The following is a 27,506-nucleotide window of genomic DNA, read 5'->3' on the forward strand; positions in this document are numbered from 1 at the left end:
ACAGAGTGAAATAGACATGCTATAAGAAGAGAGCAGAGGTTCAGCAATAGGATTAGCTTCCATATTCGAGAGAAAAAGAAAGAAACCTGTGATGTGGTAAATTAACTTTGATTCTGTCAACATAAAGCAACCAACCTCTTAGCCCCGGGCTTGGGAAAGTCTGCAGGTGAGCTTCTCCTGCTGCCTGTTTGCTATGCTCACACAACGCTCAGTGCAGACTCCCTCCAGAGTCTATGCAAGACTTCTGTATAGTTTTGTTACATTGGAAATTTAAGACCTTTGGAAAAATACATACAGCAAAACCAATCTACTTAGTTGTAATAATATCAAGCCCTTAACAAAAAGTATATGTACAAATGTTAATTCTTACCAATATGCTAATACAGACAAGAGGCTGCCTTATATTTTAAGTTTACTGATTTGGAAAATCATGCAACACAATCATGTCAATAAATTCAAATTTATTAACCCATCAATAAGTTTTTTTAAATGCTAAATATAACTTTGCAAACAACACAACTGTAAGTAATTCTACTTCAGAAAACCTAAGATTATGAACTATAGTAATAATTATAAAGAACTAAAAGCATTGTTCATTTTCTAATAGCATACAGTATTCAACACTAGTACTTACTGGTACGTTCCAGAAATAGGCCATAATAAACAGTATGGCTGTAGTTTCCAATTAAAAAAAAATTATATCAGCCATATTTTTATCCTCTCTGGATTGTGCTTGAAATGCCACAGTCCATGTGTCTGTCTTCATAAAAAGCTAACACTTCCAGGGTAGGGAAAAAGGTTAAATTAAATTCATTTACTGATTTATTTTTTTCTCCCTACTCACCAAAATTCTGATAGCTTTCTTTTCTTTCCATTTCCTACTATGCTGTCTCTTCTTGCTGGCTTAATTTACTGTCCCATGGACTAAAGAAACAGGGGCCAGGGGAAGAAAGGGAGCTTACGTGCCAGAAATTGGATCGCTTTCAATGAATGGAGCCACTGAATTAAAAGACTGACCAAGGTCTGGAGACACTGTCTGCAGACCCAACAGTCAAAGAACAAAGAACTTCACTTTAGTAACGAAGAGGGTTAATGCTTAGTGCTTGTGCTACTACAGATAAAGTCCTCTGACTAAAAGACCCAGTCTTTCCTTTAAACAAATAAATAGCATCAAGTGTACATAAAGATTACACTTTACTGTAAGATTGATTTTTTGAAAAAAGGTTATAAGAAACAAACGAGTATTATTAAAACTGTTTCTAAATTGGAATCTTCTAGAACTTAGAAACAAGATCATTATTAAGTAAATCAAACAATACACAATTTTGGTGAATATAGTAAGGCTCTATAGAGGAACTTGAAATACTTTAAATAGTCTAGGAACTGACTTCATAAAAAATCACTAGAAAGCATTCACCATTGCCACATACTTATATTGGAATGAATAACTGCTACAAAGAAAGAAAATTTAGCAATCTATTCTCTTACACATTTTATTTACATCTCTGTAAAGTAAATTTAAAGTCTATTGGGGAGAAAGCATTGGAATCAATGCTTTATATATTTGAAAAGTAAACATGAACTTCTAAAAGTAAAATATTTAGAAATACATTTGCCATTATTTTATTTTATGTGTACATATATTGGCCTGCATATATGTATGCGCAACACGTGTGTATGGTGCCTACAGTGTTCATAGGATACTAGGTTCCTTGGAACTGGAATTACAAATGATCGTAAGCTACTATGTGGGTACTGGGAATAGAACCTGGGTCCTCTGGAAATGCAGCAACTCTAAATCACTTCAGGAAAACATGAAAAAATGGTCAATAGTCCTTATCACTGAGAAAATGCAAGTTAAATGAACAAGATCCTATACATTTACTATGCCTCAAATCCAACACACCAGCAACAAATGCTGGTGACGATGTAGAACTGTTGCTCATTGCTAGTGAAAAAAAAAATGCAAAAAAAGTTCAGCCACTTCAGAAGACAATTTGCCTGATTCTCACAAAATCCTATGTACCACTGCCATATGGTCCAGTAGTCATGCTTTTAGGTGCTCACTCAAGTCAGCTGTAAGCTTCTGATACAAAAACCTGCACATGGATGCTTATAGACGCTTTATTCAGAATCACCCAAACCTGGAAGCAACGAAGATTTCCTCTAGTAAGTGAATAGATAAATTACGGTGCATCCTGGCAATTAAATATTATTCAGCACTAAAAAGAAATGAGCTATTAAGCAACCAATGGGCACAGCAGGCCCATGTATTAATAAGTAAAAGAATTCAATCTATAAAAATTGCATACTGTATAATTAATTACAACTATACTATGCTCTGAAAGGGCAGTAAAAAGGACCAGTGGTTGTCAGGGGTTAAGAAGGAAGTAAGGCATTGTTAGGCAGACTGCAGAGGCCTTTCAGGGCACTGAAACTACTGTTTGTCACAGTACAGTGGATGATAAACAAAACTGCCCTAAGAATGAATGTGTGTGTGTGTGTGTGTGTGTGTGTGTGTGTGTGTGTGTGTGTGTATGAGCAAATAACTGTACTTTGGTTAGTTACAAATACAGTAATAGTGCTTTTATGCTGCCATTTTACTTTAGGATACTACTGTTTGTCAAAGTCCATGACAGGTTTAGCTTACTTAAGTTAAGCTCATGATCAGCTCCCACTCCACATACTGAAGTACTGAACAAGAAGCGAACTGGGTAACCAATTAGCATACATTTAATCAATTACATACACTTCGTATACATCAAGAAGGAGTCCTTTTTAAAATACAAAACAGGTAAAGCTCTCTTAATAAATTCAAGTTCAGCCTTTCTTTTATCTATAAAAATTGGTCAATATAATTTCATTTTTAAAATTGTTTTCAGGACCTTGCATATAATAAGCAAGTAACTACCACTGGGCTATATCTCGGGCCCTTATAAACTGGTCTATGAAAGTTACTATCAAATTTCAGAACTAGCTGTTTAAATCTAAGATAGGCAAATTTTAGTTTATTCTTCTCTAGTTTAATGCAAGATGATCTTTCTAGAAAACTTTTGAAGAAACAAATCTGGCTACAGTGAGATCTGAGTCTCACTACTGGAAAGCAAACTGTAAATAAAAAGAATCAGACTGCATAACCCATGGTTCCTGTGGTCCCATGCTCCTCTTCTCTGAGTTCTATTTGCATTTTCTAGTTAAGCCATACCTTACTCTTTTTTACATCTTACATTCTTTGTGTTGTGCAGTAAGGAGACAGATCACTAAATCTGTGTGGATGTATGTGGACGATATATGGAAAACTTCCAGTAGCTAATTCATCAAGGCAGTGCTAACCCACACTCACGAATGCAAAGGACACAACTTCATCCTGTTTTCTGCTGACAGCTCAACCCTTCGGTCTTCTGCCTCTTCTGTTTGTACACTAGCCCTTTCTTCATGTTGTCTCACAACTATCCCAAACATAGTAAGAGACACCTCACTTACATAAAAACAACTCTCTCTTCTCCTTTTTCTCTTAAAAGAGCAAGAGACAACCCATTTTCTACTGGAAAAACTCCTGTGTGGCTATCAATAACCATCAAATGCCAACCCTCCTCAAATTTGCACAAAGGACAAAAACTAGGTAAAGATCTTATGATTAAATGAAAACCAATGCTGGGTAACCACGTTCTCTGGGGTATAAACATCAGAATGTCAGCACTCAGTTCCAGTGGCTGAGGGATGGGTAGAGGATGGCTGCAACTGAGAAACACTCAGAACAAACAATGAAACGAAGGCACTACAGAGTGGTTTGCAGTTTCTCTGGAATCATTTCATAGACTACAAAAATTAAAAAGTTTCAAATTAACTCAAAGAGAACTTGAAGTGATAATTTAATATTTATTGGAGGCTATACTGTATAATGCGGCCTAGAATCAGAAGAATTATAGCTAACTATGTCTCTTAAGAAATTGTGAAATTGGGCTGGTGAGATGGCTCAGTGGGTAAGAGCACCCAACTGCTCTTCTGAAGGTCCAGAGTTCAAATCCCAGCAACCACATGGTGGCTCACAACCATCCATAACAAGATCTGACGCCCTCTTCTGGAGTGTCTGAGGACAGCTACAGTGTACTGTACTTACATATAATAAATAAATAAATCTTAAAAAAAAAAGAAATCATGAAATCATATTAAACTCTCATTAAGAGAACTAACAATTAAATATCTAAAGCTTGCTGAACCACAGTTATATATGAAAGCTAGTTTAAATATCTATAAAAATAAAAGGCTTGTATGATTACTAGAGCCACTGTACCAACTAAAACTCACAAAATTACTGTCTAGCTTGACTATGCATTCATTATACCATAACCTATTTCTATTGCCCTTAATAGTTTATAGTCTTAGCTTTTATGGTACCAATAAATAAAACTGTTTGTTAAGGACATAATGTAAAAGCCTCTTTTCTGAAGCAAAGAAAACAATGGTTACAACTAGCATGCTTTTTTGTTTTTAATTTTAATTTTATGTGCATTGGTGTTTTGCCTGCATGTATCTTGGAGTTAAGAGAGGTGTGAGCTCTCTTGTGGGTGATAGGATTTGAACCTGAGTCCTCTGGAGAAGCAATCAGTGCTCTTAACAGCTGAACCATCTCTCCAGCCCCCTAGCATTGTTCTTAAACATTGGCAGACATCTGAAGGTTGGGAACTGGGATACCAAGCTTTAGAGTAGAAAGCCAGCCAGACTGACAGGTTGGTATGTCAGAGGCACACAGACCTGGGACTAGAAGGTACAGCTCACTGACAGAGAATAAGTTGGGTATATGAAATGTTCTGAGCTCAATACCCAGCACCAGAGAGTGAAGGGCACACAGTTCACAAGATCCAGGTGCTTTGGTAGAGAGGGCACTGACAACAGTCAACGTGAGGTTCATCTGAGGAGCTCTGGTCTGAGTGGCTTAGGAACATCTGCCACCTACCTCTTCCATGGTGCCATTCTATCTCCAGTAGTCTCTACCCCCGTTTCCTACATAGCACTTAATATACCTTGGGTATTTTTACATGTTTGAATATACAGATACCCTTCTCTCTCTCTCTCTCTCTCTCTCTCTCTCTCTCTCTCTCTCTCTCTCTGTGTGTGTGTGTGTGTGTAAATTTTGTGGACAGGATCTCCTATAGTTCTAGGCTGCCCTCAATTTCATTGTATAGCTGAGATGAAATGATTCATTTGCCTTTATCTCCCAAGTGCGAGATTACAGGTGTGTCCCACAATGCCTGGCTATTTTATCATCATAAGAGACTGTGTGTTTCCTAAGAGTAAGGAATATGTCCAGTTTATAGCATTGTATACTAATTAGTTCCATTCACAGTACAAGGATCAATAGAGATTACCAAACAGGCAAGAGAAGTGGTAAAATGTAAACTCAATCTGGGAACAGTGTAAAAAACAGATGTGGGGCGAGGTCACAACCCTGTAGTGCTGGGTTGGGTGAGCGCTAAGACTGCTCGATGATGAGGCCATGGGAATGGAACAGATGGATAAACCTAGTAAACTCTGAGGATCATAACAGGCTCATGATAGGTTTGAGACACTAAGTGACAAGCGATCAGAATGCTCGACCTGTCACTGGGATAATGGCAGTACCTTAAGTAGAAAAAGAAAATGTGCCTACATTGTGGGGCCTCAGGGAGAAGATGGGTGAGGGGTCTCTGAGGACTGAAGTGTTAGTAATGAAGATGCTAATAATATTCAGGAAAGCCTAGCAGCTACCAACTACCTGGAAATGAAGGGAGCAAGGACAGATGACAGTGGACATGGCAAGAGCTCGCACTCTCTTCTAGAACAGTGCATAGTTAAGCTACGAGGTTGTCTCTCAGGCTAGAAAGTATTTGGCCAAAACCTGCATAGATTTCCTTGCGATCCTGACCTAAGGCTTCTTGGAGATTTTTATTTTAGTCAGTTAGCTTATCACCTAAGGTTATGCTATGAATAATGAAAGGAAAAACCCTCTCAGATATAATAAAATACATAGCTTCTAAATTGTTTATTCTTCAGAAACTACAAGCAAATCTGGCATTCTTGAACTTAACACTGTGCTATTTAAATAAGATAATGATTAAGACAATGATTAAGAAAATAGCCATTCAGCTCTCTGATTATTGTTACCTAGTTAATGAGAATTGGTAAAAGATTTTAAGTTATAAAATAGTATCCCAGCAAAATCCAGCTGAACTGAATTGAGGGTAAAAAAATTGAGAAATTCAATTTGTGATCTTCTCTTCCAGTAAGACTAAGTTAATATAAATAAAAGTTCTGTCTAAAGTAAATGTTGTAATTAAACCAGAGGTGGTAATGTGAGCAAGGACTATAAAGCTTGCAAAAGCAACTCATAGCAAACCATTAATAGCAAAAGTTAAATTAAAGCAATGATGTTAGGCTTTGAAATGCAATGGAAAATTAAGCTAGAAGAGGTGCAGCACTCTTGGAGTACGAGGCATTTGCAGAAGTTACAATCAGTGAAATTGCCAGACACTTTTGGCTCTGAATATTAGCAGTCGTCGGATTAAGAAGACAGTTACTTGCAGCAAGAGAAATAGCACCCTGTATTAAAGACAAGGTACTACTGTTAAGAAAGGAGGACGTAGAAGGCAAGCACAACCGGAGCTTACATTCTGTCTACCAGGCAGTACATAGTTACATGCATGTGGAAAACAGAGGCGTCACCTTGGTCAGCAAGTGGGAAGGTTTTCCTGCAATGTTTCTCAGAAGAAGGGAGGTCTCCCTGTCCAGATAGGAGTGCTTGTGCAGGAAGAGAGAGAAACAAAAAAGGCAGTAAGAGAAGTCAGTGGAGGCTTTATGTTTTAAAATAAAACAGAGTGAGAGTGACTCTATAATTAATTTCACATCTACTTTTGTAAACTGAGTAGAATATGTCCATCAAGAATAAAATATTTAAAAAAAAAAAACCAAACAAACACTAACAACTGAAAAGGAGGTGAGAGGTAAAGACCCCACCCCTGCCCACAGATATGTTCCAGGTGACTTGCTGACTGCTGGCTCTGAGTAATGCAGGGAAGGTCATGGAGCTAGTCTAGTCTGGCTTGCAAGCCAGTGGTCAAGAGTGCTGTGCAGAAAGTACAAATAAAACTGTGTCAAAGGCCAATGAATACATATAGTTCTTCTTATTAAGAATCTGTAAGATTTACAGAGATTTAAACAGTATATAGTCTGTTTAGAACAAACATTGTATATAAAAAAAAAGGCAACCATTTTTCATCAATTCAATGAAAGCCACATCAAGAGAAAAACACCCATATGTATTTTTCCTGATATTTTGTTCCCAGTAAAATTTTATTAATCCTTTCATTACAGGACAGTGTTACAAAGTAAAGGACTTTCACAGAAAATAAACAGTGAATATTTGCCCCTGAAGCGATTTAAATGTATTCAATTAATATCTCTCCGTAGCAACGATGCATATAATGTAGTCCTTAACTACCAATTATACCTTCTTAATAACTTAAAACACACCCATTTAATTTAGATGATATGAATGGGTGTGTCTGCGTGTGCATGTGGAGCTGCAGGCAGGTGTGAGCCACCTGGGGTGGGTACTGCAAACGGAACTCAAGTTCTTTGGAAGTAGTATATTCTCTTAACAACTTACCTACCTCTCAGGGCCCTCTTGATAACTTAAATAGCACACTGTAATGCAAGTGTACATAAGTGTATTATATTTAATCCTTAAACTACAACTATTTTGATATGTGTAACATCTGAACTTGCCTATCCCTTAACAAATTTGAATTAGTGTTTAATACCACATAATTACTTTCACCATTGAAAGCAATGAATGGTGAATGGAAGGTATTGTATCAGAAAGTATTCCTTAATGGTATACTTTATAAATCTAACTATATCACATTACTTTGACAAGGTTTTTGGAAATAAAGTCCAGTGAACAGGTACAAGATTGGTAGACGCTTTCAAAAATTCCGTATAGATGATACAGTGTATTAAAGACTGGAATTACTGTTGTAAAGACACTAACTTAAACTTAGCACAAACCCACACTGTTTTGAATCTGTTATATGATACTTCTTTGTATTGCTAAAGCTAGTTTTAAAGATATAACCAGTCCTTCATCCATTCTCTCCAAACAACTAAAAGAAACCTAATGGTGTGTATGGGGCGGGGGGATTCCTCATGATCTTGACTAAAAACGTCAAACATTAAGAACTGAGAAAATTATTCCTAAAGACCAGTTATCTTATCCATAAAACAGTAGGTAGGCAGAAGTTTCTGGAAACTCAAATTTAGTTTAAGGTTATTGCTTGGCCCTTACCAGAGAGCACACAGAAGTAGAAAGATTAGAAAACAAAATTTAAAAGTATTAGCTATTACTTTTGCTGATGTCACTCACTCATTATTTGTCATTATACGAGAGAAAAAATATTTTACATAAATATGTAAGACACAGCATGAATTTGAAAAAAGTAATCTGTATGTGGTATGTGCCTGTTCTCCACATGAGGGTATATGGGTGTGTGGTGATTACATGTATGTGCCTGTGCAGGCCAGAAGTTGATGTTGATGTCTTTCTCCATCATTCTCCTCCGTGTAGAAGGGGGTAGGGTCTCTTACTGACTTGGCTAGTCGGTTTAGCTAGCTTTTACTGCAATCCTGTCTCTGTCTGCAGTGGCTGGGACTGCAGGCAGCCTACCATGCCCACTTGGCATTTATCTGGGTCCTGGGGATCCAAACTCTAGTCCTCATATCTAACCAAGAAGTGTTTTTTATCCCCTGAACCATTTTTCCAGCCCAAGAATATAATTTCTTGAAAACATATCACAATTTATCTTTAGAGTTACTTTTCCAGAAAGGGCTCCAAATAATGGAATCTCAATATTCAATCTAACCACATATCAAGTTTAAAAAAAAAACTGGTGCCTCTATGGCTTGTGTGTATGTGTGTTGTTGGCACACACATTCTACAGTGTAGAAGTCAAAAGATAACTTGTAAAAGTCAGGTCTCTCTTTTCACCATGTAAGCACTGGGGTCGCACCCAGGTCACTGAGCTTGGTGACATGTGCCTTTAGCCACTGTGCTCTCTTGCTAACCTTGCAGTTCAAGTTTTAAAAAAATGAAATATACCCTGGGCCCTAGTAGCATACATCTTTAATCCCAACACTCAGGAGGCAGAGGCAGGTGCATCTCAGCGTTCAACACCAGCCTGGTCTAAAGAGTTAAGTTTAGGACAGCCAATAGTACACAGAAAAACCCTGTTTAGGAACCACCACCACCACCACCACCACCACCACCACCACCACCACCACCAACGACAACGACAACAACAACGACAACGACAACAAAAACAGACTGGAAAAAAAAGGGAAGAAAGTAAGAAAAAAAGAAAGAAAGAAAGGAAGAAAGAAAGAAATTTGCTTCACAACATCCAGGAAAGCTATGACTTGGCAAAATATAATTCCAGACATCAATTTTAACATAAGTTTTAAAAAAGCTTACAATATGTACTTAATGTAGTAGTCAGTTATCATCATCTTAGCACCTGGGTTCAGAAAATATTTTGGTGGTTGCTTAAGAGACAGATCCAGGGGACCAGATGGCTCAGCAGGTGAAAGTGCTTGCTGTCTACACGTGGACATGAGTTTAATCCCTGAAACCCTTGTACAAAGCTAGATGTGGTGGTGCCCATATGTAAGCCCAGCACTCCCATGGCAAGATTTCCATGGACAGGACGACAGACTGGAATATACCCACAGCATGGTAGAAACAGTAAGAGAGACCCTACCTCAAAACACCCTAGAAGGAGACAATCAGCTCCCCACAGTAGCTGTCCTTTGACTTCTTTACAACTGCAGTGGCACGGGCATGTTCTCCTTGCCCATTTAATGATGTTTTGTTTTTGTTTTATTTTGTTTTTAAAGACATAGGGATTAGAGAGATGGCTCAGTGTTTAAGAGCACTGGGCGCTCTTCCAGAGGACCCAGGTTTGATTTCCAGCATATATAGTGGCTCACAACTGTCCGTAACTCCAGTCCTAGGGGAACTGATGACTTCTTTCAGCCTACACAGGCACCAGGCATGCATGTGGTGCACAGACATACATGCAGAAAATATTCATACACATAAAATAATTAAAAAAAAAGACAGTTTGGATCTTGGGGGCAGGGAGACCTGATCCAGAAATACATTAAGCATCGTAATGAGTTTGTTATTTCTATAAATAATTAAAAAATGACTTATGAAAATACTACTGAACTGTACTTTGCTAATGGGGGCAATATTCTGAAAGTATTGATTACTTGGGTTGAAAGTTTTACAACAAAAAAATCTAGAAAAGCAGAATGTCAGGGCCTTTTAGGGGAGACAAATCCATGTTGCTTCTCTTTAAACTATAGGTATAACAGGAGGCGAGGCACCTAGAAACCAGAGCTGAAATAAACAAATACCTACATTATCTATTTCCCTATACACTGCTCCTTAACTCCCTTTCAGAAGGAAGAGGGATCAAGCCTCTCACGGGAGAAAGATGTAAAGGGAGAGATGAGGTGTGCCGTTAACAGCCAAGGTGTCTTGGCACATGTTGCTAGTTAACCATGCCCACACAAATGCATTACAGTAAAAATAAACAAAAACTCACGGCTTGTATGTTCTCATTTTCTCTTCCATCTATGCCTTTTCTCTCTCAGTTCAGCCATTCTTTAAGCCCGGAGCTACACCAGGCCCTCAAGCAGAAAAGGCAGTCACATATTGCTGCCGTGTCTAAGAATAAGAAACTTAGCCCTGGTTTCCTCTGAGCTGCCTGGCCTTTAACTCGCTAGTATCTTTCTGTATTGTCCACTGACAACTACAGTCAGCTGCGCTAGGTGGCATGGGAGGGAGGAAAAGGTGAGCACCTATGCCAAAATTAGGGGTTCAGTAAAGTATTCCTGAAAACGTGTACCGTCTTAGAGGATGAGTTGGAGGCTGAAAAGGGTGGGATGGGTAGAGGAAATGAAAAAAAAAAAAAAAAAAAGAGCAGGTATTTGAGATAAGTGATTCTCAGAGGTAGTGAGTTCTGCTTTTAACTTCGTATCTCAGAAAAATGGGGAGAGTATTTTGAGCATTCACAATAAAGGCAAGAGTTAACAGTATTTATTGAGAAGATAGTTGGATATGCCAGCTGTTTTAAAGCACAGTACAACATCACAAAGTACAGATCCATCCCACGGGACATTTATGTCCTCACATGGAAAATCATGGATGAAAAATCTTATATACTTTATATGAAAACACAAAATAATTTTGTATAATATAAATTTTCAATGGATTTTGGAACATTTTGTCTTATGAAATAGATTGAGAAAATTCTATACTTTTTATTTTATTGTTTCACAGTATCAAACATAACGGGCTTGATGACATTTGGGCATATAAACATATAAACACAGCACTTTGCTTATATTCACCCCTCCTGTGTTGCTCGTGTCAGTCCAACCCGGCCATTGGTTTTTTTTTGTGTGTGTGTGTGAAACTTATGAAGAACTGTTTATAATAATGGAAACTATTACTAATGGAACCGTAGCTTGAAGTAAGAGCCTCCAGTATCACAACTGGCGGTGTCAGATACACTGAGATCTGAAATTCTTTTGAACAAAATTAAGAACTAAGTGCTGTATTAGTTAAAATACAAAATTCAGGAATTCCATTGAACTTCATTAGTACAGACTGAGAAATGTATGTTTATAAAAATCAAATAATTTCTTACTACACCATCTCATTTAAAACTGCAAAAGACCATAACTACAGCTAGAAACTTATTTCAAGCCAGATGATGGGGAAGGTTTATAATCCGAGCACTCAGTATTGCTAAGGCAGGAAGAGCTCAAGGTCTTTTGTAGTTTCCATCGTCCGTCCTAGCACACCATCTCACTACTCCAGTTAAGGCTATCTCCTGTGTTTTCTTCCACCATACACAAACATGTCATGCCTGTTACCATCCTAGCACACTAGAATTCTGGAGGCCATTCATTTTCTACTTTCTTTCTTTTTTTTTGTATTTTTTAACAATCAAACTACCGATCACTGCGATGAGCACTCTAGCTTAAGAATAGATGGATTTTCACTACTATCTTACATTCTTTACACATTACATATTTTTATATAAATTATTTAGGTTTGCTTTTCTTTATCCTAAATGTTAAGACATTATATCCTTTTACACTGCAGGGATGGAGGAGATTATGGTAACTATGAATTTTGTTGGAAGTAGTAAAGATAGTGTTATAAAGTATTCCTTATTTTTAAAAGAGGATGAAAAGGATTAAGAGCTACTGCATGGTAAAAAGAATGACCATGCCGGGCAGTGGTGGCACACGCCTTTAATCCCAGCACTCGGGAGGCAGAGGCAGGTGGATTTCTGAGTTCGAGGCCAGCCTGGTCTACAGAATGAGTTCCAGGACAGCCAGGGCTACACAGAGAAACCCTGTCTCGAAAAACCAAAACCAAAACCAAACCAAAAAACAAAACAAACAAACAAAAAGAACAACAAAAAAAGACCACCTGGAAGAATAGCTAAATCTCTTAGTGCTTACAGAAGCTGATGAAGGCCCTTAGATTCAGAATTTTAAAGTAGTTCTTATTTAAAAAAAAAAACAAAACAAAACCCTTATATCAGGTAGTCTGCCTTGAGTGTTAACATTCAACAACACTGTATTATAAGGTGACTATCAGGATTTGATCTTTTTTTTTTTTAAAACCTGGTTTAACTTTTATTTGAAAAATTCAACAAACAGTGCTAGAAAAATTGGATTTCTACCTGCAGAATATTTTGTTTACATTTTTTACCTTGTAAAAAAAATCATCCAAAATGGATCAAAGAGCTTAATTTAAAGCCTGAAACACTGAAACTTTTAGAAGAAAACACAGGTGATATCCTTCAAAATATGGGGTAGGCAAGAACTTTTCAAAAGAACATCAACCATACAGGAACTAACTAACCCCAAGTATCAACAGATGAGACTGCTCAACAATAAAAGCTTCCTCCATAGCAAAGAACACAATTAGCAGTTAACAGACAGCCCACACAAGGGGGGGGGGAGGGAATCTTCCCCAGCTACACTTCAGACAAGGGGCTGACAGCCAGAACTTACAAAGAATTACAGATATTGAGCACCATGGGGGAAAACCCTGCCAGTCAACAAATGGGTAACTTAACTGGGAAAAAAACCCAAAACCCAATCAGGGAAATGCAAATCAAAACTACTGTGAAGCCAGGTGGTGGTCATGCATGCTTTTAATTCCAATGTTTAGGAGGCAGAGGCAGGCAGATCTGTGTGAGTTCAAGGTTAGCCTGGTCTGCAGAGTGAGTTCCTGAGCTACACAGAGAAATTCTCTCTCAAAAAACCAGATAGATAGATAGATAGATAGATAGATAGATAGATAGATAGATAGATAGATAGATAGATAGATAGATAGATAGATAGATGGATTATGTTTTGAGATACCACAACCAAAATGTCAACAAACCTGACAGCAGTGGTGGAGAGGACGTCAAGAGTTAAGGGAGTAGTGTAAATTAATACAGCCATGGTGGGAATCATGCAGTGCCTGCAGTAGTGCTTTAAAATCTTCCTTTGTGAAGATTACTTTCCTGTGTAATAATAATTTCCCTACAGACTGTCTTAGTATCTGTTATTCCTACTGAGGGGTAGCAATATGTATATTTGCTATCATAAATATTTTGCAGGAAAATGGATGGACTTAGAATGCATAATATTGAGGTCAAATAAGTCAGAAAGAAAAATAATCACATGTTCACTCTCAGATACAGATTTCAGCTATATATATATATATATATATATATATATATATATATATATATATATGAATGTGCACTAGTTACAGTACAACATGAAGAAAAGAAGACAAAATGCTAAATTTGACGGGCTAAGGAAAGACTGAATGCAGGTAGTGGACATCAATTATGAAGGAGGATTGTCTTTCTAGTTCTGGTTGTCATGGATTGTTCTGCTTTGTTTTTTGGTGGTGGGTAAGTACATAAAACTATTCAATAATGAAAGTGTAGAATCTAATGTGAAGCTCCACAGCTTCCATTCCAAATGTCCACTCTCACTGTACGGACAGTCGTTGAGTTGTGTAGACTTTGGGTCTGGTTAATTTTGATGTAGGATTTCTTTTTTTTTAAATTTACAAGTCTTTTTAAATAATTAAAATTTTTAAACAAAAGAAAAGTTGATGTAATTATATGATCAACATCAACATTTGGAATTCTAATGAATCTATTTTTCTTTGTTGATTTAAACAGCCCCATGATATGCTTACAGAACTTACAGGTGTCAGCTCAGCCTGCTCTTCTGTGAAGTCAGAGTGCTGCTTGGCTTGCTTACTGGGACAGCTCAGAGAGATAGCATGCTGTGAAAACGGAGGAAGGAAAAAAAAACGATAGATAATGGAGGTGAAAAGAGCAGGTCTCCTACTCATGCACAAAGAGAAATGGATCACTCAAATGACAGAAACAGCAATGAAAAAATAGAAAAATTTTTACCGTTTATTCTTTTACACAAAAATTAGAAAGAAAATTAAGAGCCAGATGATCTGCCTAATCCTTAACAATTTAAGAATAGCCTTATTTCACTTAACCCAGCTGTCAGAAGACCTTTGCAGCCGTGTTGTCCAGAAGCAGTGTATGCTAACGAGCCTTTACTTGCCCTGGACCACACTGGCCATAGTCTACATCTGCCTCCTACCAATATGTTAACTATCCCTCAAAACCAGTGCTACGTCTCCAGCACCTCAAGCTTCTGCCTTTCTCTTTTCCCTCTTCCCTTACCAAGGATCTCAACCAGCAAAGTGTATTCTGTACTAAATTCACATTTTCCTACCCACCCTCTCATGTTTATAAGCTTAGCATGTCTCATTCCTCCTTCAGTATGTCTGACATGGAAACAGGCCAACCCACCAGGGTAAGGAATGGGGCAAAAAATGTTCAACTTGTCTGGCTAACCTGCCTCTTGCCTCATTTCTCTGTACTGCCAAAGTTCCCCAATCCATACTTGGCAGGTGGACCACTTCCTAGCCACCCATTAATTTCTCACTTCTCTGTAACTCTTTCCCCTCAAAGATGTCAGCTTTTGAGTTGTAAAACGTTCTGTATTTAATCTTCAATGTGATTAATGACCTTGTGTGTGTGACGTGTTTTTGTATGCCTATATAGTCACAGGCTGATGTCTGACATCTTCCTCAATAATGCTCCACCATATTTGCTGAGACCGGGACTAAACTTGGAGCTCATTGATTTGGCAATGGTGGCTGGCTACCAAACCTCCAGTCACTGCCCCTCTGCACTGGGGTACAGACCTGTATCATCGTGTATCAAGCCCAGTTTTTACATGGATGCTATTTGATCTGAACTCAGGTTCTCATGCTTTCATATCAAGCACTTAATCACTGAGCTCTCTCTCCAGTTCCTGTTGACGAAAGTTTATTCTTTGCAATCAAGTGTGGTGCTTAGGCACTGAGAATCCATATGATATTAAGTAGGTACTTATGGAATGCATTAACTACTTCTGTTTTGTCTTCATGCCATATGCTTTGACAGATTAAGACTTTCTTCACTTTTCTGTGTACTATCCATTAAACATGTTCTATAGCACTATTTAAGTTACTAGATCAAAGAAGTCTATAAATTCTATATGGTTAATGTTGTTCTCAGGAACTAGAAATGGTAGTAGGCATGACAAACAGGAAAAGGTCATGACAAATTCAGCCAACTCCCAATGGCTTAGAAAACACACACACACACACACACACACACACACACACACACACACAAAATGAGTAATAAGATTAACACTCCAGACATAACAGGATGGATGCACATCTGAACTCATAGAGACAGCATACACAAGGTCTACAAGGGTTTAAGCTAAATGGGCTCCCAGCACTAAGAGGGGGAAGTGGAAAGAAACTATCTGCAATTGATACCCTCTGGCAAAGGAAAAATCAGTTTTCTCCACTTAAGTCTCACAGAGTATATTAACCACACCTCAAGGCAGGTCCTGTGCCCAGCAGTAGTTGGTCAAAACAAACTCAGTGGTATTTTTGTAGACTTTCTGTCCCATTCGGCTTTGTTTGGACATTTTTGTTATTAGTCTTTAGCCTATTTTGGTTTTTGTTTCTGTGAGGTTTTTTGGGGTGTGTGTGTGTGTGAGAGTATTTCTTGTTTTGTATTGTTATTTTTGTTTAAGGCAGAGAGGATGGGTAAGGAGAATTTGGAAGAAATTGGGGAAAGAGAAATATGAACAAAATATATTCTATGAAAAAATTTTTAGAATATTTTTAAAAATTGGATTTGTCAGTGTAAAGGAATATGATTAAAACATAGTCTGTGGACTCTACTGTGGGGTACTCCAAAAGTCAAGAGGCTGTAGTAATACTAACAAGGTATTTCTACTTTCTTTCCAAATCTCACTAAAACAAAAATAAAGAGTTTAAAAAGATATGAAACTGACAAGCAGACAAGGATAGTTTCTGGAAGACACAGACTGTCTATCTGTGTAGTAAGNACAAAGGCCAAATGACAGCTGACTGCTGCTCTGACTCGGAGAGGGCAGAGCAGCACCTGGCTTTGTCCATGTGTGCGCTAGTGCTCAGAGGCAGTGTAGTCACAAGTGGGACTACACAGATAGGAACCGGGCTTGAGAAAGCACTCCCTCCCTAGAGCTCCTTCTGCATCTGCCTGTCAGCAATGTAGTCATGTTCAGGCTGACATCCATTCACAGGCCCCAACGGGCCAGCCCACGGCTTAAGGTGAGGCACACTCAGTTCTGAAACCACAGGCATATCATCTTCAGAGGCCATGTTGTTCACAAGGGACCTTTCTGGAGACCATTAAATGACAGGTGGTTGTGTGGAAAAGAGACCACATTGCTAAGAACAGAAATGACCAAGGCTTGTGAAAATGTCACACTGCACAGGAAGCAGTAGTATCTTACAGTAATGAAGTAAGTCTAAGGCCCCTCTGAGACATGTTCTTATTCATTTACAATATAGTAGGAAGTTAGGGCCTAGGTCTTACAATGTGCTTCATAGTACTCTTCTTGTTCTGTACGCACTTAATAATCTGGGGGTGATTTTAAAATCACCTGTACCTGGTGACTTTTCTGAACAATCATTTTCCTTTTGGTGCTAGAGACTGAATATATAGCCTTGTTGATGCTAAGTAAGCAATGTACCACTGGGCTACAGTATCTCTGGCCCCACCTAGAAATACTCTATAACCAATCTTTTATTGTTTTGTTTGAAACCGTGTTTTACCCTGCAGCTAGGCTGAAGAACTCATACTTATTCTCCTGCACTAGCCATCTATAATTAATCTTAATTCAGTATGTTCCCAAGGAAAAGATGTTAGGAAAAGGAAAAGCCAAGGTTATTTTTCCTGAAAAAAGGGCTCCAATTTGCTATTAAAACTTTCTACCTAAAGATAACATTCTCAAATGGGGGTGATTTTATCTTTCACTGGTGTGTAATCTACAATTGGAAGGGAACTACTGGTACCTGCTGAGTACAGGTTGGGGTGCTGCCAAACATCCTACAATCCCAGGGTACCATCTCACAACTCATCTGCCTAGCCCAAAGTGTCAGCTGTGTTTGTGCTGAGAAATCTAAGGATCAGATGAAGTTCACACTGAGAAACAAGTTTAATAGGAAAGAAATTAATAGAACATTACTTCACTTCTGGCTAAACAAGATTGAATCAACAGTTGTAAATTAAAAGTTGAAATGATAAACATAGTAAAAAAGGAAGGGTTGTGTTTGCCTGGCCTTTTTTTTGTTTTGTTTTTAAAAAGCAAAATGCTATCTCTTAAAAGAAAGTATATTCTTTATAGTGCTTTGCAGCGAACTTCAAGTGTAGTCACTGTAATAAAAGCACTGAGTGTTCTAGGAGGGCTGGGGGGTTAGCTCAGTGGTGGAGTGTGTAAGTGCTTGCCTGGGCTTGCTTGATTTCTAAGACCCCCCCCCCCAACTCCCCACACACACAAAAAGAAGAAAAAAGGAAGAAGGAAGGAAATAAAGAACAATGACTAAGTGTGAGACAGTAGAGAACTATAAAGCATGGAACATAAGTAGACAAGTAAGGGAGGTGTCTAAAGACAAATTATAGTCCTACCTTTCAACATCAGTACCTAATATACACAGCAAAGTTTAATGATATGGGGATAAATGTTATAAGAACCAGCTCCACTGGAGAGAGGGCTCAGAGATTAAGAGCACTGGCTGCTTTTCCAGAGGTCCTGAGTTCAATTCCCAGCAACCATATGGCTCTTAACAATATCTAATAAGATCTGGTGCCCTCTTCTGGCCTGCAGACATACATGCAGGCAGAAAGCCATATACATAATAAATAAATAAATCTTAAAAAAAAACAACAAAAAAACCAAGAACCAGCTCCAAGATTAGACAATGCTTATGATATGTGTATGGTAGAAAATATTTAATAAGTCTGAAAGAACTATTTAATTCTACGTATGAAAAACTAATTATAATTTTCAAAGTTGTATTTGATTTGATTTGAAGACTATTTGATATATGGGCTTTGGATCTAATGAGCTCATCTCTGTTTTTCCTATTTGAATCACAACATAGTATATCAATAAAAAAGAATATTGAAGCAAGTTATTAAACCATTTTTTAAAATCACTCTGGAAAAGGTAAGAGGGGGCCAGATAAGATTTTAAACCATTCCTATCAAAATTTACCTATCAGACTTCGTATTTAAAATATTAAACACTACACCACCAAATATTTTTATCTTTGCCCATGGGTATTTCATGTGTTTCCTGAGAGCTGGAACTTTCACTTTATATCCTCTTACACTGTTTGAACTTAATGATCAGTTTTTTACAGACAGAAAAACAGAGGGACAGGATAGGCAGTCTAGTAATTAGTTCAGATCTGTTCTCATGCATTTTGACCTAACTCAAAATAATAGGACAGAAAGGAAGTAATAAACCAGACAAAGAAGAGAACACCACACCTCTAATAAACACTGCTCACTTAAATCTCAGGTAAATCTGACAGGCATGAAATGAAAACACGGAGGAGCTGGTGTAGACAAGGCTTGTAGGCCATAAAGTAAATAGATACTGGGTTTCTTCATAAAGGAGAAACTGGTTTTCAAATTCTTTATAGAATACAGAATGTAGACAAGATTCATTTTTAATAAATGAGGCTTATTCTTTAGGCTTATATAATATGTGTGCTTTCTTTGTAACCGCTCATTTGTCTCTAAACCACAATGATCATCAATGCTTCTTTTGTGCTTAGTACCTAAACAAAGCTAAGCATTTGGGTAAATATTCAGAGTTAATGAATAATTTAAGTTAATCTAAAGAATTAAATTAATTAGGCAGGGGAGAGTCTAATGATGGCGGATAGTACATATTTCAAGTGTCTCTGTAACTCAACAGTGTTTCACAGTGTCTTGCACTAGTGGTAATAATGTACACACTCTATTACTTTGTACTAGAGCTGTAAATACAAGCTCACTGGAAAGGCTGGCGTTTTGCTCCATTCATTTGCTTTCTTGTTCCTACCATATAACAAAATTGCTATCTTCTCAATGTAAAGAAATCAAGAAAGAAACCTCTTTCTTTTGTTAAATATATTATCACAAATCCATGCCCCACTCTTATCTCAAGGCACTCAGGAAAAGGTCATCCTCCATCACCTGTATTTTGAGTCTCAGAATCATCTCTGAGGAAGAGAGGAAGGCACACCAAGTAATAGAAATTGCATTTTTTTTTTTTTTTTTTTTAACTAGCAACTGATGTCTGGAGAGACTGAATAACTCACCTGAGTTCCATGGATACCAAATGACAAAGACACATGTTCTGGAAGTCCAGTGTCTCTTTCTGCTATATCATACTAACTAACCCTTTAATAATAGAATGGAGCAAACTTAGAAGACTACAATGAAGATTTACATGCCCTTATGACCTCTTACTTTAATCATGTTAAAAACAATTATCAGCTGTTTAGCTATTTATGGCTTTTCAAATCATAATTCATTTTTTTAATCACATGGAATAACTGGCATTAATTCAAGGGATTCTAACAAATCAAAAGACAAAAGAAAAATGTAAGCCTCTTCTAGTTCATCTTTGTGGCACTGCTATGTCTGGTGGTATACTCCTGTGGTCTATTTAGCTGAGAAGTACTTTTGATAAATTTTAAATGTTAAAGAAGTAAAAAAGTATATTAAAACAAAACTGAACACAGCCATTTCTCTGCATTTTAAGGCCAAAATAACAGAGAAAAATTTTCTCTATTTACCTCAGTAATTGGTTGCCCCTGGTGTGTTGTCAAATCAAGTTCTTGAGGGCGTGTTACTTTATCAATATCCAAAGAATCCATGCTAGAGGCTGCAGAAGTGATGCTTGACCGGGAGGAGTTACTGATGGAGCGCGCTTCAGCATCACTCACAGTGCCTGCTGATGCAGTCCTCCTGTGCTGATTTGTCACTAAAGGCTTAGGATCTTCTACTACAGATTGCTGAGCAGCCTCATCCATGCTCAAGGAAGCCTGTTCTAACTGTGCAGTGATGTCATCCAGGGAGTAGTTAGCATGGGAAGGTTTAGTTGTTCTATCAGAGGAAGATGATAGTCCTCTCAGGGTGCCATGTTTTGACGTATGTCGGCCAGCAGGTAGCTTCTGAGTAACTTTTGGTTCTGTGACTTGACGCTTACTATTTCCTGAGCCAATGCTGCTGAGCTCCTGCTCTATAGAGCAGAGATCGGCCATCAGGGCATCCAGGTCCACAGTCTCACCCTGATTCAGAGCTTCTACAGAGAAGACAAAAGTTTCAGAACATAATCAAAATCTATACATTCTATTATAAATTAGCCATAGGCAGTGGGGAAAAAAGCAAAACAATACATTTCATTGGACCTAAATCAAATCAAGTATTTAACAGGTTTTGTTTTAAGTCTTGAGAGAATTTTTAGAAGCAAATAGCCTATCCTTTAAGATCTCTGGTAAAGAAAATAAAGTTGTAAGTTTAAAGTCAAAATACTGAAAACACCTTGCACTATTCCATGGCTTTATCCCAATCTCTCAAGTAACTCTGTACTCTGTGCTGGCTTGACACAAGTGAGAGGTATCCAAAAGGGGGAACCTTGACTGAGAAAACGCCTTCCTAAGACTGGCGGTAGGCAGTTTCTTCATTAGTGGAGTCCAGCTGGATGGTGCCATCCTGGGGAAGGTGGTCCTGGCTCTCATTAGAAAGCAGGTTGAACAAGCCAGGGGAAGCAAGCCAGTAAGCAACACTCTTCCATGCCTGTTTCAGCTCCTGCCTCCAGGTTCCTGCTGTCTAAGTTCCTGTCCTGACTTCCTTCAATGAAAGAAGTATAAGCCAAATAAATCTTTGCTTCCCAATTTGCTTTAGGTTATGGTGTTTCTTCACAGCTATAGAAACCCTAAGACAACTATTAATATGGTCAATATCCATGTAGATATAGTTATTACCAAGAGAGAGAAGGGTATAAAGAGGAAAGTCTAAAAAACTCAGAACATGTATTGCAAACACTAAGAAGTGGCTAGGTACATTAAATACAGGTCACATGGACTGACTTTTAAATTATTAAGAAAAATTTTCTTTAGACTTTAATCCAGTCAGAAAACAATACAATCAGATTGCTGTGGACACAGTATCAAGTATAAATACATGACAAGACATATATACATGTTATGTTCTAGTTTCTTTTTGTGTGATTGAATATGCATAAGTTAACTCAGAATGAAGAGATGGCTCAGTAGCTAAAAGCAGAGAACCTGAGCTCCATTCCTAGTACCCACCCATATTAGATGGTTCACAACCACCTGTAACTCTAACTTCAAGATTATCTGACACTTCTGGTCTACTGGGACCTGCACTCATGTGTCTATCTACACATACACACACACACACACACACACACACACACACACACACACACACACACACACAGAATTTTTAAAAGAATAACAAACAGTAAAGTTACATATATAATTTAGTATTGCATTTCTATTATTCCTATATTATAGAACTTGACATTAGCAAATCTTACCATTCAAGTTGTATATGGAGAAACGGTAAGAAAAGTTGGCCATATTTGTTTCCTGGCGAAGAGGAGATCTTTTTACTGGTTCTTTGGGCTTGTCAGAATCCAAACTCTTTAAAAGAAGAAAGTTTAACAAGTTGTATTAATGTGGGTTTTCATTACACGAAAAGATGAGTGACCTGCCATACTGTCTTGAAGTTTCTCTTGATGTGATGAAAACACCATGACCAAAAAGCAAGTTAGAGAGGAGAGGCTTTATTCAGCTTACACTTCCATATCATGTTTGTCATCTAAAAGAACAGGACAGGAACTCAGACAGGACGGGTACTAGGAGGCAGAAGCTGATGCACAGGCCATGGTCGGGTGATGCTTATTGGCTTGCTCTCCATGGCTTGCTCCGCCTGCTTTCTTAGTGAACCCAGGACCATCTGCCCAGGGGTGGCCCCACCCACAATGGGCTGGGCCTTCCCCATCAATCACTAATTAGTAAAGTGCCCTACAGGCTTCCTTACAACCCATTTTATGAAATTACTTTCTTGAGCTTCCCTCCTCTCAGATGACTTTATCGTGTGTCAAGTTGACATAAAACTATCCAGCACACATATTTAAAAAGCTGGTTTCTTCTAAATGATAGCCACAAAGAAAAACATAATTGGTTTTCATCACTTATCTCTAATTTCTAAATATATACTTAATTTTAGCACACCATGGACTCAAAACTGTCACAGTTCAGGGAAATATCTTTTCAAATATATCATTTAGTCAATGGCTTCATTCTAAATAAGTTCACTATGAAGTATACGAATATGGACATGGTAAAGAGCCATGAAGAGAGTTTGGTCGTCTCTTAACTCAAAGGGTTATGTTTTTTGATCTAACATAGCCTCATTTATGTCCTATTATAAAGGACAATCATGAACTACATCCTTCCCTCCCTCCCTCCCCCCCCCCCTGTGGTGTTGGGGACTTTACCCAAGGCCTTGTGCATAGCAGACACACAAACCTACCACCAGGTCACACTCCCATCCCTTACCACCTTCTTACAATGACACTCTTTTCACCTGTAACTTTTCTACAGTAAGGAAAAACAGGTATCTGAACAGAAAATCAACAATGACAGAGGAGGGGGAGGAAAAGAAATCCAACTGTTTAAAGCTAGAGTAGTCTTTAAAAAAAGAACTTTGGTGCTGGGCATGGCAGCACATTTGTCCTGTAGACCAGGCTGGCCTCAAACTCCCAGAGATCTGCCTGCCTCTGCCTCCAGTGTGCTGCCATGCCCAGCTAGTTGTAAAAGACTACTCTAGCTTTAAACAAGATCTCTATGAGTTTGAAATCACCCTGGTCTATAGAACAAGTCTCAGGACTACACAGAGAAACCCTGTCTTGAAAAAACAAAAACGGAACCGCGGGTATTCTATTTGTAGAATTATAAAGTTACATTAGGATGCTATCTCGAGATTTTATAGCTCCAACAAATAATGCCCAGCTTGTTTTTAGATATGTTCTCCTTGTAGCCCAAGCTAAGTTAAAACTCACTGTAGACAGCAGAAAACGGCCTTAGATGAAGATGACCTCTAGAGTGCTGGGTTACAGTTAGGTGCTGCCCCAGCTGCCATCAGTGGCACTGGGACTGTGGCTGGGGAAACATACACTCCCCGTTTCCAGTGTGTTTCTAAAGATTCATTTTCATGTGTATGAGTATTTTGTCTGAATGTTATCTAAGTGTACTGTGGTGGTTTGAATATGCCTGGCTCAGGGAGTGGCACTATTAGGAAGTATAGCCTTGTTGGAGTAGGTGGGGCCTTGTTGGAGGAAGTGTGTCATCATTGTGTGCCTGGGCTTTAAGACCCTCATCCTAGCAGTCTGGAAGTCAATCTTCTAGCAGCCTTCAGATGAAGATGTAGAACTCTCAGCTCCTTCTACACTATGCCTGCCTGACACTGCCACACTCCCACATTGATAATGGATTGAACCTCTGAACCTGTAAGCCAGCTCCAACTAAATGTTGTCCTCTTAAGAGTTGCCTTGGTCATGGTGTCGAGTCAGTAAAACCCTGACTAAGACATGTGCCATGTGTGCATGTAGTGCCTGCAGAGGCTAGAAGAGGTAGCTGGATCCCCTAAAACTGGAGTTACGGTTATGAGCTGCTACTCAGGTGCTGAGAATCAAACCTCTGTCCTCTGGAAGAACAGCCAGTGTTCTTAACCACTAAGCTATTTCTCCAGTCCTTCATCCTGATTTTAATGCTATCAAATTAATGTGATCCTCAACCTACTCAGTGTTTTATTTCAAAATTTCAAAAAAGAGCTGAGAAATTCTCCTTTAACCTTAAACATAATTTTTCAGAAGCAATTTATGAAAAGTCAACTTTCCAGTTCAAATAAATGAACATGTATTTTTTAATTACCTGTCCATGGTGCTGAGACAACAAAGGAGATGCTGAGAAACACTCTCCTAAGGTCAAGAAATTAGAAATATAGTATGGTTATTTTTAACCTTTGGGGAGGTTGCTAAGAATTTGCAAAAATCCTACAGATCTTCTTCCAGGAAAATGCCCAACATACAATCTTTTTTTCAGCTGTTTTTGAGGAATCATTAACTATTTGAAACTTAAGGTTGATTAACACCAAATGTGCACAGGTAGTGAGCTAAAATAATGAAGTAAATCTGAATCTTAGTAAGTCATAATATGCATTGGTTTTAATGTTTCTTTTTAAGATTCATTTATTTTATGTATATGAGTACACACTGTAGCTGTAAGATAGTTGTGAGCCTTCATGTGGTTGTTGGGACCTCTGCTCGCTCCGGTAGACCCCACTCACCCTGGTCCAAAGATTTATTTATTATTATAAATAAGTACACTGTACCTGTCTTCACACGCACCAGAAGAGGGCATCAGATCTCATTACGGGTGGTTGTGAATCACCATATGGTTGCTGAGATTTGAACTTAGAACCTTCAGAAGAGCAGTCGGTGCTCTTAATCGCTGAGCCATCTCACCAGCCCTAATGTTTTTCTTTAATGACAGAGTTCTATGATGAAAAGTTAGGCAACTTGAAATATATGTGAGACTATAGTACTGAGTGTGGAGAACTACCATCTGAGTGGAGCTCCTACCTCAGCCAAGGTAGCCTGACTCCTTCCTACCTGCTTTCTCTTGTTGGCCTCCTCCTCAAATACACAAGCACTTGGTCACAGACACAACTTACTAGCTGGCCCGTGGATAATTTCCTTTATACACTATTATTTCTATTTATTTCTTCTCTTCCCAGCTGTATTAACTACTTACTGTTGCTGTGAAGAAAAAAATCATGACAGAGACAACTTATAGAGCAAAAAGTTTATTTGGGTTTAGCGTCCAGAGGGGTAAGAGTCAGTACATCATGGCAGAAAAGCCTGGCAGAGTGGGTAGGTAGAAGCAGGAAGCTGAGAGATCACTTCTTTACCACAGACACAAGCAGAGAGAGCAAACCGGAAGAGGTGTGAAGTTCTAAACTCTTAAATATGTCCCTGTGCCATACTTCCTCCAGCAAGGTCACAACACCCCTAATAACCACTCCAACAGAGCTACTGACTTGGGACCAAGTATTTAAATACCTAATTTTATAAGGAACACTTCTTTTTTTTCCTTTTTTTGGTTTTTCGAGACAGGGTTCCTCAGTGTAGCCCTGGCTGTCCTGGAACTCACTCTGTAGACCAGGCTGGGCTCGAACTCAGAAATCCGCCTGCCTCTGCCTCCTGAGTGCTAGGATCAAAGGCGTGCGCCACCATATCCGGCTAGGGAACACTTCTTATTCAAACCAACACACCAGCATATAACTGGACACTTAATCATTATCTTTATGATAACACTGCTTCTGTAAAAAAAAGCTAAGAATTAAGAAGTGGCTCAGTTAAGTGCTTATAACACCTGCCTGAGGACCTGAGTTTAGATCTGCAGGGCCCATGTAAAAAAAAAAAAAAAAAAAAAAAAAGGGCATGTCTGCCTAGGTGGTGCCTGTCAACCTGGCACTGGGGTGGCAGAGACCTGAAGATCCGTGGGGCTTCTGCTCAGCCAGTCTAGACAACTGGTGAGTCTCAAGTTCAACAAGAGACTGTGGCAAAAAATTAAGAGTGAGGGCTAGAGAGATAACTTAGATGGTTAATGTAGTGAGAATTTTGGTTTCTTAAAACGAAACAAATCAGAGAAATAGGAATGTGCATTCATTTTTTTTCCCCAATTTTTATTAGGTATTTACTTCATTTACTAAATGCTATCCCCAAAGTCCCTATACCCTCCTCCCCCAACCCCGCTCCCCTACCCACCCACTCCCACTTCTTGGCCCTGGCATTCCCTTGTACTGGGGCATATAAAGTTTGCAAGACCAAGGGGCCTCTCTTCCCAAAGATGGCTGACAAGGCCACCCTCTGCTACATATGCAGCTAGAGACACGAGCTCTGGGGGTGCTGGTTAGTTCTAATTGTTGTTCCACCTATAGGGTTGCAGACCCATTCACCTCCTTGGGTACGTTCTCTAGCTCCTCCATTGGGGGCCCTGTGTTCCCTCCAATAGATGACTGTGAGCATCCACTTCTGTGTTTGCCAGGCACTGGCATAGCCTCACATGAGACAGTTATATCAGGGTCCTTTCAGCGAAATCTTGCTGGCATGTGCAATAGTGTCTGGGTTTGGTGGCTGATTATAGGATGGATCCCTGGGTGGGGTAGTCCCTGGATGGTCCATCCTTTTGTCTTAGCTCCAAACTTTGTCTCTCTAACTCCTTCCATAGATGTTTTGTTCCCTATTCTAAGGAGGAATGAAGTGTCCACACTTTGGTCTTCCTTTTTCTTGATTTTCTTGTGTTTTGCAAATTGAATTTTGGGTATTCTAAATTTCTGGGCTAATATCCACTTATCAGTAAATGTATATCAAGTGACTTCTTTTGTGATTGGGTTACCTCACTCAGGATGATATCCTCCACATATATCCATTTGCCCAAGAATTTCATGAATTCATTGTATTTAATAGCTGAGTAGTATTCCATTGTGTAAATGTACCACATTTTCTGTATCCATTCCTCTGTTGAGGGACATCATGGTTCTTTCCAGCTTCTGGCTATTATAAATAAGGCGGCTACGAACATAGTGGAGCATGTGTTCTTATTACCAGTTGGAACATCTTCTGGATATTCCCAGGAGAGGAATTGCTGGATCCTCCTGTAGTAGTATGTGCAATTTTCTGAGGAACCACCAGACTGATTCCGAGTGGTTGTACAAGCTTGCAGTCCCACCAGCAATGGAGGAGTGNTCCTCTTTCTCCACATCCTCGCCAGTATCTGCTGTCACCTGAATTTTTGATCTTAGCCATTCTGACTGGTGTGAGATGGAATCTCAGGGTTGTTTTGATTTGCATTTCCCTGATGA

At 38.7% G+C, this 27,506-nt stretch overlaps 1 protein-coding gene across 8 annotated transcripts in view; it reads right to left on the reverse strand.

Moving 5' to 3' along the window:
* Positions 1–27,506, reverse strand: part of Raph1 (Ras association (RalGDS/AF-6) and pleckstrin homology domains 1) — an 86,364-nt gene that overhangs the window by 20,666 nt on the left and 38,192 nt on the right. For 4 of the 8 annotated variants that reach the window (XM_029538390.1, XM_029538395.1, XM_029538394.1 and 1 more), the window contains exons 3-6: positions 22,111–22,216; positions 20,339–20,847; positions 14,336–14,416; positions 6,703–6,777 (exon numbers count right to left, since the gene is read on the reverse strand). In XM_029538390.1, coding sequence (XP_029394250.1) covers positions 6,703–6,777; positions 14,336–14,416; positions 20,339–20,847; positions 22,111–22,216 — 771 coding nt within the window. The remainder of the gene's footprint in view (positions 1–6,702; positions 6,778–14,335; positions 14,417–20,338; positions 20,848–22,110; positions 22,217–27,506) is intronic. The other 4 variants (XM_029538396.1, XM_021198381.2, XM_029538391.1 and 1 more) reach the window with 3 other exon arrangements.

This window comes from Mus pahari, chromosome 5 (genome assembly GCF_900095145.1).
Source record: "Mus pahari chromosome 5, PAHARI_EIJ_v1.1, whole genome shotgun sequence".
NCBI lineage: Eukaryota > Metazoa > Chordata > Mammalia > Rodentia > Muridae > Mus > Mus pahari.